General features: G+C 39.0%; 1 protein-coding gene across 16 annotated transcripts in view; it reads right to left on the bottom strand.

Moving 5' to 3' along the window:
• Positions 1-13,793, bottom strand: part of ABCC9 (ATP binding cassette subfamily C member 9) — a 77,344-nt gene that overhangs the window by 48,082 nt on the left and 15,469 nt on the right. For all 16 annotated transcript variants that reach the window (XM_065031944.1, XM_065032043.1, XM_065032014.1 and 13 more), the window contains 5 exons: positions 13,289-13,455; positions 12,373-12,615; positions 6,398-6,592; positions 3,594-3,758; positions 1,921-2,076 (listed from right to left, as the gene is read on the bottom strand). In XM_065031944.1, the coding sequence (XP_064888016.1) occupies positions 1,921-2,076; positions 3,594-3,758; positions 6,398-6,592; positions 12,373-12,615; positions 13,289-13,455 (926 nt within the window). The remainder of the gene's footprint in view (positions 1-1,920; positions 2,077-3,593; positions 3,759-6,397; positions 6,593-12,372; positions 12,616-13,288; positions 13,456-13,793) is intronic.

The following is a 13,793-nucleotide window of genomic DNA, read 5'->3' as shown; positions in this document are numbered from 1 at the left end:
CTGCAGACTGAGGCACAACTAAGCCAGGCACTGAAGCATGATGCCGATGTGCTGAGAGCAGCACAAACCTGAGCCTGTGTGTGCATCAATGCCATGTAGTTCCATAGGACAATACCAAGATGCTACCTTAGCCGTGCATAGAGTTTGGGAACACTTCCCACACAGGTTTACCTGGGAATGGGTCTGATGCGACTACCGCAATTCTGGTTCCTGTGTTAATACAAGCTCTACAATATAAGTGTTTTTATAAAAAGCTGTACATTATGATACAGAGATGTCCGCAGTAACAGGGCATTACAGAACTAGATTCCTACATTGTATTTTTGCTATCTCTTCAATGAGTCAATTTTGCCTTTAAATCTGCCTTCTTATTATACAGTACCAGAAATTAGAATCTGGAGTTCAACAATTTCAAAGCATTATTTAGCTTTTCAGCCTTCTGTAATGCAAATTAGCGTACCTACATGCCATTTTCTTAGTAGAATAATACAAGTTACAGGTAGCAATTACTGCTTGGGGTAAACTGAAGCCCTTAGTGGGGACCTGATCCTGCAATGAATTTTTGTTCTTGATAGCAGGCCATAATTGGCGGATACACAGTACATTTTCTAAGAATCACAGCAATCTTCAGCAGGCTATAGCTGCATTGTTTCACACTGGAAAGACAGAAATTCAGTATTTGCTACTGCTCGTGGAGGGGGCAGTCTTAACAACTGATGGGTTTTGGAACATCCCTTGGATCTCAAGTCCTGATTGCCTGAAGGTAAAATCAACAGAAGCTTCCTCAAACCATCTTTTTACAGTAGTGGTGAGGAAGGTCATTACATTTCTACAGTGGCTGACACAGAGATTTTATTAAAGAGACAAACAAGTGGTGAATTAGGCTACATACAATAATGCACTAGCAACGGGAATCAGACCACCTGTTAATTTAATAACATTCAAAGTATTATCAGCAATTCTTCCAAATAAACCTGAATATAAAACAGTGACTAAAAATGAAACCCTCTGTATTATTACCGACTTCAGTTACCATGCAAACTTTTTGTCTTTTTCTCCATAAATCCTACCCAACCCCAAAATAGACACACAAAACCTGTATTATTTTTTCTATTAGTAGTAGTAATATTGCTGACTATTATAATCTGATAGAGGTCCAGGAATTTCAGCAAAACAAATCTAGTATAAGAGTGGCTTCTATCCCCTTTTAAATTTGTTTAATGCTGGCAGGATCACCTATAGGTAAGAACCATGTTAATCCCACCCCAAGCTAAAATTTTGAACATGCTACAGCAGTCTACACTTCATGGAAAATCAGTATGGCTTAGGACATTAAGTCACTTAGCACTTTTGAAGAATTCTTTCAGGTTAATAATTTTTATCTGTCCTTCCTACAGATTTTCCTACAGATCTTTCCCCGCCTTGGTAAGAACTAGATGCTTACAGTATCTAAGCTTATTTAGATGAAAGCTCCTCTGAGCATTTCACGCAGCGCACTGTTGGTGCTGCTGTCAGTCACTTGAGCAGGATTCAATTGGTTTTTGCTCCTGCCAAAAAACACAGTTACAAGTGGACACTGTAAATGCAATACTTGGTGCTGGTCAGGTGCCTGTGCTGCTGCCATGTGGCACAAATGAAAGCAATGACTTGTGTTAGTAGTGGGAGAAATATGAGCAGGGTAAGGATGGCAGATCAAAGTCACAGACAACATCCACGACATTGAAATCCTGCTCAAAAAAAGCCTCTCTAGTTATTTGCCCTCAGAGGAGATGATGAGCCACGTTTCTGCTTGTTAGTCTTCCTGACAAATAAGTGTGAAATTCAGGCTCCTCTCTGGATTTCGTAGTAGTGTCACAGACATATCTCTTTTCAACCAGGTTGGAGGATCTCTGAAATCAGGCCCTTACTTTGATGCTCTACCTGAACAGGCATTGCCCACAGATTGGGGCACAGGAACAAGAACCACATTAATTGATTTGTTTCTATAGCAACCAAGTTATTGATTTGTCCCAGCGTCATCTCTCCCATGGACAAGTTGGATGTAGAAAGCCTCAGGATCTTATTATATATCATTGCCTGTAGGAAAGGAATAAAATGGAAGATATGAAAATGATTATAATTATAACACAACAGTAGCTACAGGACATTTCAAGCTGCTGTATCAGTCTTTACCTAAGACAGCCCCTCTCCCGGTCTCTCACATGAGACAGGGAGAGGGAAACAGAGAGAGAGAAAGCACAAGAGAGGGAACTGATTTTAAAAAACTCCATTTCCTCTTAAAAGGTTTGTCACCTAATGCAGACCTAAAATAGAACAAAACGACAACAAAACATCAAAATTGAGGAGGCTGGGCAAAGCTCATTTTTTAATAAACATTTGGTGAGTCTGTTTTTCTCTGACACTGTCTATCAAAGAGCTCCTTGTTTCTGATAAGATCGTTAAACTCACGCTATGAAGTTTTGATCGGGGTTGGTATGTGTTGCTTTGGATGTCTCTCTTTTACCCGGTCATCTATTTCCATAAAATTTGCAGGAGCTTAACAGGGTTTAAAATTAATCAGGGCTTCTATCTACCAGAATTTTAAAGATAAATATTGTGAACTCAGTTCCGACTGAATATCAAACATAGCAGCTTCAAGGAAGATTTTAAAATAATTTGTGTTCTTTGCGCTGTGTTTTCCATGAGCAAGGTAGATCCTGTAAAATTAATCAGAAATGCCTACAGAACCAGGTTAAATTACATCAGCTTCATATTAGCCTAAGAGTCCACATTTTGTCAAAAGGGAGTCACAAAATCACAAGAAAATACTCAGGTAGTCTTTCTTCACCGAGTCTGTACCATCTGTCCTGGTAGAAGGCAGAAAATGTTTGAAACAGTGTGCACAAAAAGAAAAAAAAAGGAGCTTCCACACTGAGATGGTATTTCTGTGGGTAGTTACACCTGGCAAGACATCAGTTCCAGCTTCTGTTTTGCACAGGGTGCTGCGGGTGTCTGTGGAGGTTGGTCTGTGAAGATCCCTGCTGCAGCCCACCCACGTGCGGAGCTGGAGCTGCTGGCTCCAGTCCATAAACACAGCTTTCACAAACAGTTAATGGATGCTGGTTTTAGAGACAAGGTTTTGGAAATGAATCACTCCTGTCCTATCCCACACGGCTCTGTGCAAAAGATACACGGACAATACTACTGTAAAACATAGCTCGGCCAAAGATACTCTGCAGATGACTCTGTTCACAGTCAGCAGAAGCAACCTCATCAGTGAATGAACAAAGCAGATGCAGAGCCAAAACGACAATGGTTATCTTCATATACCTAACACCATCTGCAAAGATATGTTGTTATACATACAGAGTGAGTGTTCAACTTCTACATGTTAGTATGATTGGTTTAGTTTTTAGCAAAAGCAATTGCTGCCATTGGTTTGGTTATGTCAGTGATACTACTTTTTCCAGTTTTCTATACAAAAACACAGTGCATATCTTCTCTCAAACAACTGTTAACTGAGTCTTCAGATAAAAAACAAGACAAACGAAAGTACAAAGCTGGAGCTATTATTAGTGAATTTCTTGGTAGATCATGAGAACATCTTTGCTCACCAGCAAAGCACCTCGTAGGTTGATGCCAGTTTCTGTAGTTACATAGTAGGATGCCTGCAGGAACGTCCTCTGCAAGATAAGGGCCAGGAAGAGAAGAACTGCCAAAACATAAACATTCCTGAGAAATTCCTCTGAGGAAAGATAGGAATTTGATGGATCCTTTACCTGAAAAGAAAGGAAAAAAAAAAAACAGTGAAAGTGGCATATGAGGGGTTGTACCTCTTGAGACGCTGGAAACAAGTAAATACAGTCATTTCACTAGAATAAAAAATATTGATGGTGTTATGGGAAAGTTATAGGAAACAGATTTCTCACTGTCCAATGTATCAAAATCACTTGCACACAAATTAAATACTCTGCTCCTGTTCCAAAGACAGGATCTTAACTTTTAGCAGTTCTATAATGAATTGGTTTTAATTGGAAAGGGACAATGAGATCACCATGTCTGCCTTATCTTTACTTGCTCCACCAAATTCTGATGATTTGTAGGACAGAAATGCTACTCAGTAGAAAAAAAATCTCTTTCCACCTGCACCACAAAGAAGTCGCAAGAAAACATTTTTCATTAGGTGGTACTAGTTACTTATGTTGAATTTTCATATTATGGAAACAATTCCTTCCTGAAATATAGTCTATGATACCTGTGAATTCTGAATAAAATAAGAATATACTTGCCAGTGTTCCCCACAAAATGAAGTTTAGACGTCTCAATGGGGAAAAAAAAATAATCTTATTTAAATCACTTCATTTTTTTTTCTCATTTTCTAGTTTTTATGTTCACTGTGCTGCTCTTGTTTCAGGCAGAAAAAAGAAACAAATGTACCAAAATACTACAAGGAAGGCTGTTCCTTTGGTATTTCCGAGCCAGCTGGAAGCAGGATGTACTGGAATTCTCAGGGGAGAATAAACAAACCAAACCAAACCACCTGTTCTACTGATTCTGAGATGAAAGGCAGGAGGAGAGAGGTGCTCGGAGCCACCCAGGCACATCTCCCTGCAGTGGCACAGCCTCTCCACACCACACACTCCTCCCTCTGCCATAGGCAGCTGACACCCAAGAAGTGTCTTTAAGCACCTAACAGGTCCAGTTTCTCTAAGACAACTAAATCCCATTGAAATAATCGGACTCAGTCACTCAACCAGCCCAATACTCTTTGAAACGAGGATTGCTTAAGTGCATCATTGATTAGATAAATATATTTGAAAACTCTTTTCTCAACGTTCCGGTGCATCTGACTTCCCCATGTTCGCATAGTTAGGATATCAATAATAAAATAACATTTGTAGAGACCTTTAACAATGTACATAGGGTTCTCAGGAATTAAGGGGGAACAAGCATAAAATTCAATGAATTCACATTAATTGAGAATAGAGACAATTTAAAGGAGAAACACATAACAGCAAGAACAACCAAGAGAGAGTTTCTCAAAATTCATAAATTAAAAAGAAAATGTATTCTGAAATGTATCCAAGAGAAACAGTGACTGCCAACAAGCCAGACTCGGAGTTTTTTCAAGTTCTCCAATGATTTTAATCTTCCCTTTAGCCAGTGTTAATTAAAATTTTAAAAAACCCCACAACTAAAACCACTACACTGAAGAGTACAAAGGATAAAGGAAGTGGAAAATGTATAGATTCCTAAATTTACGATCTAGAAATTACAATTTTCAACCTAAAATATACCTTTTGTTCAACATGAAAAAAATGGAGACAAAATACACATGTTGCCTTTTAATACTGTGGCTCAAATCCAACATGTGGAGGTTCAAGGCTGATAAAGAGATTTATTTGATAAGCTACACAATTAAAGTCTCATTCTTCAACGCAATGGCTGAATGAGAGGCTAAAGCCAAATTCAGAACATCAGTCAAGAAAATTAATGTTAGGAGCAAGCAGCCAAGGAGATGATGTTTGGATAGTGATGACAGTCAAATGTGTTATCTGGAGAGGAAAATGTTATTCCATTACATACCCGTCTGCTCATTCAAATACAAGACACTCACTGCCTAAAGTGTATGGGGATGATTCCATATCAGAAAAAAGAAGTAGGAAAATTTCTTCATCACTTCTTCTCTGCTATCAGCTAGTAAAGTAATTTCACCTGTGTCTTTTCACTAGTTACATAAGAAAATGCTTTTTTCTTATGATAGAAAATATTCTGTATCAGAGGCTTGCTCAGTGCTTAGTGATGGTGTCTGAGAGTTCAGTCTCAGTGAAACTTGAAATGAGGTCTGAACGAGCATCTTTTGTGCATCTCTAGTATCAAGAACGCCAATGTTTTTCACCTTCCCACATGCACCAATGCATTTAATCACAGCAACAGCCAGTGTAATCAGTCACAAACTGGGATTGACTACTACTTCCCAGTGGAAAACAGAATTCAGAGAGCTCAAACTTGTCAATGAACTACAGATGGACAGAAATTAGAGCAAAATTCGCAGATCCATCCCTGCTGGATGCATCACTGAGGCACCACCAGCAGGTGTCCTGCCTGAAACCAGCAGGCACAGTTGAAGAGGAGTAGAAAAGCGGTTTCTTCTCCCCAGAACTGCAGGGATGACTCCACCAAGAAGCAGAGAGCTGGACAACTGGGGGAAGCCTGCACTAACTGTGTTGCATTTACACCAAAGACTTCCACTAAACTGTCTCTAACAAAAAAAACCAACACTCGGTTTCCTTGAAACAAAGAAATAACACAATGGTGATCACGGACACAAAAAAGCATGCAGCCAGATGTATTAAATATCTGATATAAAACTAGAACTACTACCAACAAAGTCTTTCAATCCATGTTGTCAGGTTACCTTTTCTGTCGTATTTGTATTATTGGTTGTATTCTGGAAGCCCTGGACAATGCCAGAAATGCATAATGGCCCAGCAAAACCCAGCAAGTCAGCCAAGTAACGGAACGTGCTGCTGAGAAGAATTGGTCGTCCAAAAGCACTGTACATGGCTAACCATATGGAGGGAATCCGATTGGGCTGGTCTGCTACCTTTTTCTGGAAAACAGAGAAACAGGTATCAGTGCAGAAAGAAGAGACCCCCCCTGGCTCTACACAGCAACTTCCATTCCATTCCTGTCTGGATGCCCAAATGGTTCCTGAAGGGTATTTTGGAGAAGACGAGGTAGCAATCAAGCTGTAGATATCAACAGGTTCCAGCCATTCTTCACAGCAAATTCAAATTCTGCCTCTTCTTCGTAACTGTGGTTCCCTACCTCTAAACCCTAACACTTTTCTGAACCTGCGAACACGGGAATGCAAACACAGATTAATCGCACTGGCATGTAGCCATTGCTCCTTGTCACATGTGCACTCAGGAAAAGGTCTGACCTTTCAAGCCCTCACTCATATGGGTTATCTTGACTTTCACAGTAGCTGTGAAACCACTTGATCCAGGGAAGGCTTCTGATGTGAGAAAGAGATTGAAGGAAAAAACATGGACAGACATCTACAAGAATATGGTTTAATTTAATTTATCTGGATTTTTTTTCTATCTCTTGGATGCCTTCTAGGAAGATACACTTCAGCCAGTCACTAATCACTGGGCTCAAAAAGGTGAAAGTAACAGGCTATGTTGAGAGGTAAGATGAAACCAACAAACAGTCCTTTCTAGCCTTCAGTTCTGTGAATTTATGCATTATCACAACTCCTGCCCTAAAATACCAACCAGTGGATATCTCTGTATCTATTCGGTGGAGTTCTGATATTTCTGAGGCCCTGTCAATATAAAAAGGGAAGAATTTTACTTAGCAGACCCATGGTCTGCAGAGTGCTTCCTTGCACTTCAGGAAGCAGCTTTTGGCACTAGAAAAAAGCATCTGTCATTTTTCAAGTAGCACAGATGCCTGCAAGTTGCAAGCCCAGCCAAGCCCTCTTGAGTGTTCACAGAGACATTTCTTATACAGCCCAGTAACAGCAGCCCCCTGCCCCAGCAAATTAATGAAAGAAAAGCAAGTATGCCTGTACCCTGCCTGGCTGCCTCGAGTCTTCTGCCCTCTTTTCTCAATTTTTCCTTGTATGCCACTTCAACAGTGAAACAGAACATGTGCATGATGCTAAAAATGTATAAGTGTACAGGAGGGCCAGATAGTTGCTTATGGGCTTCTAGGGATTAGACCAGGCTGGTCATAACCAATGCCAAGAAGGCTAGTGCAGAGAAACAAGCAGCATGGAGACAAATTAGAGCTAACATTTCAGAAGGTGGTGAGAATGAAAATGCTTCTTCTGACAAGGGAAAGAGCACAAGGGCCCCACATGAGTTTCCCAGAGAAAAAGCTCTGAATTTGTTGCCTAATGGGTTTTGAGCCAGAGTGCACTACAGGGGCTGCTGTCATCCTCCTCAGATAAACAGTCTGCACTTTAACAGCTTGATAGGAGCTAAGCGAACTTATTAAGAAAACACATCTGCCGTCATTTGGAAAAAATTGCACACGCTATTCTGGGCATTCATTTAACAGTAAATTTGGTAAATGGCAATGGCAAATCCTTATTTCTTTAATGAGATTTTACTATTTCAATAGCCATTTTCACTACTACTACTACAATTCACATAATTGTCATCAGTACTAGAAATCTATTTGGTTTTCACTGGAAAAATACTAATTAAGTTAAATTAAATTACATTAAATTAAATTATCTAGTAATCTCTATTGCTAAACACTGATGTTTCTTCTTTTTTAATCAGGACTTAAATTAGTTTAAATATCTCATGGGAAGAGGAAGAAAGAAGAGTGGATTTTTCTTCTAATCTTAAGATCTTGTCCACAATGGCTCTTGAGGCCCAGTGTTATGGGCTTGCAGTATAGTATGTTGCACTTGCCAAGACTATCCTGTATTTAGGTGCTGAAGGATGATCTGTCAATCACCACGCATTACAGCTCTCTGACAACTGCTGGCATGTTTCAGTAAATCCAAAACTGAAAGTTTGGCCAATGTTATAAGAGTTGAATAAAAAGCTCTGTCTGGCCTTTCTGCATGAGCAAAATGCTATGACCACAATGATTATTTTCTGCATTTTCTCAGTTCCTTTAAGTCACTGTGGCTTGGGATGCCAACTGAAGCCAAGAGCTTCTCCTTATGGTCACGGGAGGCTGGAAGGACATACTTTACTTTTGGAAGGTGAGAAAAAGGATCTTAAAACATAATGTTAATAATGATCCAGCTACAGAAAAGGAGTTATACTTCAGACAGAAAAGAGTTGCAGCAACACAAATATGAATTTAAACTGTTTACACAGCTGTGCATATCGGTGTTTGTTTTAATTTGCAAGGATTATTTTTGTTAGAATGGTCATTAGCATTTGTTGTTCTGTTAATTAACCTGGCTGGACTGCTATTGTCACCTGTGGCACTTGCTTAGGTTTTCCTTGTCTTTGTCACCCTCCCTTTAAATCACTGTCATTTTCTCTACCTTGGGCACTCAAGGGTTGAATTAATGGCAGTGAGATGGCACCAACTGGTAAACTAAGCCACCTGTAAGGTCACCCTCAATCAGTATGGAAATCTGACTGTTCCCTTAGTGCTGGAGCTGACAGTGTCAGCTGAAGGACTGACCTGAAGGGCAATGCTCTGTCCCTGTGATGTCTAACAAATTTTCTTTCCTCCTCTTTTTGACATAATGGGTGAAATCCACAGTGGTACATGAATAGCAGGTATAGGAAACTAACAGTCCTTGGCTTAAAAAATTGGTTTTTTCTATTACACCATCCCAAAAGAAAAAAATTTGCTGACCATCAGGGCAAATTACAGGGGATTTGTGTTGATGGGGTAAACCAAATGTAATATCAATGTGCTAAACCTATTTTGGGATATATGATGTATGATGCAGTAGTATGTGGTTTGACTTTTATAGAAACCAAAACAAAAAGCCAAGCAACAACAGAAACAGGATCGAATTTTGAGGGGGGAGATTATGTGGCAAGGACTACCCACATATAGCACATTGGTCCTAAAATTTGCCTGTGAGAGTTTCATTATATCATTAAGGATTTCCTTATCTTCTTAATCTTATTAATGAATTCTTTATCTTCAGCTAAAATGTTTATTAATATAGTAGGAACTGTGAATGTGTATTAAAGATAAGATATGATTTCAAGGTCATTGGTCTAACTTTATATATATATATGGTGTGCATCTCTGCTAATTCTGCAGAAGCAACTTTCCTATATACAGTTATAACTTCTCCAGGAGTCTTAGAAAGGTATGATAAAAATACTGTAGGATTAAGTATTCCTGATTCTATAGGAGACTTTCCAGAAAAGCAAAAAAATATAGCATGTCCGTCTTCTAGCATATTTACTGATGGTGGGAAATAATGGGATAAGGAAAGCCAATTTCAGTGTGTTTTTTTTGGCAATAATTCATTCAGGTAAAATCTCAAACAGCATATTTAAGTAAGCTTAATTATCAAAAGAGCTTGTTTTAACTGCAGTTTTATAATATCTTCTAATTTGAATGAACATATGCTATGTTATTTTCTTACAATATGCTGTGTTATGCTATGTTGCCAAACACAAACTACCTATAAAACAAATTACCTATATCTTACTATAAGGGTTGGAATGCCTTTTGCAATAGTGCCTACCAGACTATTAGTTAATTAGAATGTCCATGACTCGTTATTTAGCCTTGCGTTGTGTTGTTTTATATTACTTAATACTGTAATTAAATTACTGATAAGAGGCTTTAACGTTCTATAAAATTCAGAAGAAAATGATATTAGAATTAAATTACTTGATGCTTCGAAAAAATTACAACTAAAGAATTTTGAGCAGTGAATGTATTCATAATGCTAAGCATTGCTTGATGAAAAATTCAAAATGTAAAAAAAAACCTAGAAAAGAATAGCAAATTCAGATTTGTCACTCAGAAGTGTTAGCTTAGGTCTCATGTCAGTGGACAAAACTTCATATGGCAGGACCCAGAGGAAATCTGCGTGAATAGCTCAATATGCATTTCAGGAGTTGTTCACTGACATCAAAGAAAACAAAGCAAAGGTTGAATCCAATGTTCATAGACTTCATGGTTATGCAAGTGGCAATATGTTATTTTAGTAGAATAGAGCAGTCATAACAAGTTAGCTCAGACCATCTATCTAATGCTCCTATATGCTTGGAGCAGAGATTTGGAAAACAGTGATTTTGAGAAAATGGTCATCAAAATTTAACCTGACTCATTTCCCTTGTTATCTTATTTGGTAGAGAGCCTTGTCTGCTTTCAATAGCATGCAGAGGAGACAGCAAGACAGCATCCTGTGAGCTATCTCAAAGGCATTTTACAATACAGAATACTGATGGTGAAATTCATCATCTTTCATCAAGGTGTGATAAGAAGGATTTGGAAAGGAACAGAAGCCATGTAGCACAACAGAGATGAGCTGTCTCCAGGCACAGACAGGGCAACCCCACTTAGTCCAGGGGATGCTGGGGGGCTCACCTTGATGGCTGCAGAAGATTAGTGAAAAATACTCCTTGGCAACAGAGACAGTGACATACAATCTCTTCCAGATTGCAGACCACACTTCAATGTGAAGAATTTTCCTAATTCTTTGGCTGTTTTCTGGCCCAAGCATGCACAAACCAACACATTTCTCCGTGGGAGTGAACTGCAGAAACTTCCACTGCCTGGCTCTTTGGATTGGTTTCAGCTCTTTGGTTTACTTTAACTTTATCTACGAAGTATCAGTTTACTTTAGGGTTACAGCCTGATTTTGAATATAAGCACAAACGTGTTAGAGGCTGTAGTAATCTCAAGACTTTAAGCAATTATGGAAACAAAAAAAATCTGTTGTAAGCCAGCTTTATAAATGTAGGTGTATGCAACTGCATGGGTACATTTGTGAAAGTCTTCGTATGTGCATGACGCACGATGAGGAAAGCTACACACTGAATGTTTGGGTTTGTGGACATGAGCAATAGCACACTTGCCTCTTGGCATCTGAGTTGCCTATTTGTGCAGGCACACGCAGCATCTGCAGATGTCAATGAGCTACAAGACAAATGCTTGCAGTCAGTCATCACACCTGACATTAAGAATGCCACAAAGACTCAGTTTCTTGGGGCATGTAGGTGTGTGCAGGATTTATATGCTTTCATCCTATGTGCTACGTTTTCCAAACTGGCCTCTGAATGCCTGTATTCTCTCTGTTTATGCTTGAGAATTGGTATGCATGTACAAATCAGAGAGTCAGACTCCTGAATCCTCCCTCCTTTCTGCAAAACTACTCCTTTCTCCTGCCCTACCCAGTGAATTTGCCCAGCCATGGTTTTTGTACTGGGTCTGGTTGGGATGGAGTTAATTTTCTTCATGGCAGCCCATATGGTGCTGTGTTTTGGATTGGTGACTAAAACACTGTTGACAGGACACCAGTGTTTTGGTTATTCTCAATGTGTGGTTTTGGCTACTCATCTTTCTGAAGAAAAAAGTGAGGATGAGTGTTTCCAGCTGAAACTATGGACAGAATGTCTTCTACTTTAAGGTGCTGTCATAAGTAGCTAAGATTTAAACAAAGCCTTCACTTTTAAAATGAAATCTAGCGAGTGATCAGTCTCTTATGGTTTTAGTTTCCGTTTGCTCTCAATCTGGCAACTCTCCCCTGCAGTAAATTCACTTAAAACCAAACAGTAACCATTGAATTGGAGCTTCCTAAGCCAGTTTCACCTTGGAACAAAGAGTCCTAAGTTAAAAATTCCTAAAACTAAGGTTTCATAGAAGCACAAAAATTTCCAAGTGACATTACAGTTTCTAAGGCCAAGCAGTGACATGAACATCTTTGGTTACCTTTTGTTCCTCATATGCTTCTTTGAGACGAACATAATTTGTCAGTGCTCTCATTGCAATTGGAAGCTTTCCGATTGCCTTCAGGTCCACAGGTTTCTTGTGAGCAGATATAATAAGAGTATTCATCCACCAATAAGTCGCCTTTGAGAGCAAATTAACAAATGGCTGCAGAAACCTCACCCCCAAGTCCTGCAGATCCTCTGGTGGCTTTACTTTCTGAGGGTTCATGAAAAACACATACCTCTGGAGAGGAGAAGATAGACAGCATGTGCTCAGGAATTATCTTATACACAGCAATTTTTAGTAAAAAAATATGTATAGTACAACTACAGTGTCAAATTTGCATTTAAAGGTAATTAAACATTGAATTTAAATGTAAATTTGCATGTAAATAGGAGCATTTCCATTTTCACAGCATAACTGGCAAAAAATTGAGCAAGATGGGTTGTGGACACAGCTCTGTAGCCTACCAGTACTACCTATCTCTATCTGAACAACAACAAAAAAGAACTCTTGGGATATAATTATATTTTAAATTACCATGTGTAAGAATGTAGTTTAACTTGCACATTCACTACATATGTAGTTTAACTGTATTAGCATAGCATATACCGTATAGATTACACACACACACAAACCCTTACATGCCCTAATACATACAAATATGTATTAACTCTCTGTGTGTATAGATATACACAGGCCCACATACATACCAAGTCCAGAGGACACACTGAGGACATACATTCTAAAGAGATACCAGGTCCCATTTGATCTCTATACAATTAACCAGATGTTTACAGATAAACTAAAGTTGGGCCTAAACTTGACGAAAGCCAGAGTTACTGGGACTAAAGACCCATCTTCATCCTCGGGATACCATCGATATCTTTCAGATCCTGATAAAGAAAACACATACCCTCACTCGAATGACGTTGATTTCCACAGCCATCAGCAGCCCATAGAGAATGACCATAATTCCAGTGATGCAGAAACGCAGCTGAGAAAAAGGCACACCGTCCTGGCAGTATCTGACAAGCTTGATTGTTTTGGTGACAAAGGCCATTATCCAGTAAAGAAAGAGAGCTGTAAAACCAGTGCACATGCATAATTAAAAAAAAAAAATAGCTATACCAGTGCTGCAGAAATTTTAGTTCTCTCAAACAGAAATATTCCCTGGCTTAATTCAATGCAATCATGGTGATCCTCTATATCACCAGCCTGCAGGCTGGCACATTATGATTACAGGAAATCGGGTTTGAGATATTTGCTTTGCACTTTATTTTCCCAGGTCACTATATTATTTCCTGGGCTACCACCTTTCAAATAGATCCACACCGGTGGGTCTTCACACAATTATTATACAAAAGTCCATTGAAGATAATCTGAAGGGGAACTCTGTTATTGAAATGAAGTAAAAGTCA

The sequence above is a fragment of the Columba livia genome, chromosome 1, assembly GCF_036013475.1.
Source record: "Columba livia isolate bColLiv1 breed racing homer chromosome 1, bColLiv1.pat.W.v2, whole genome shotgun sequence".
NCBI lineage: Eukaryota > Metazoa > Chordata > Aves > Columbiformes > Columbidae > Columba > Columba livia.
Note: the sequence above shows the minus strand (reverse complement) of the source record. Positions and strands in the feature narration are given on the sequence as shown.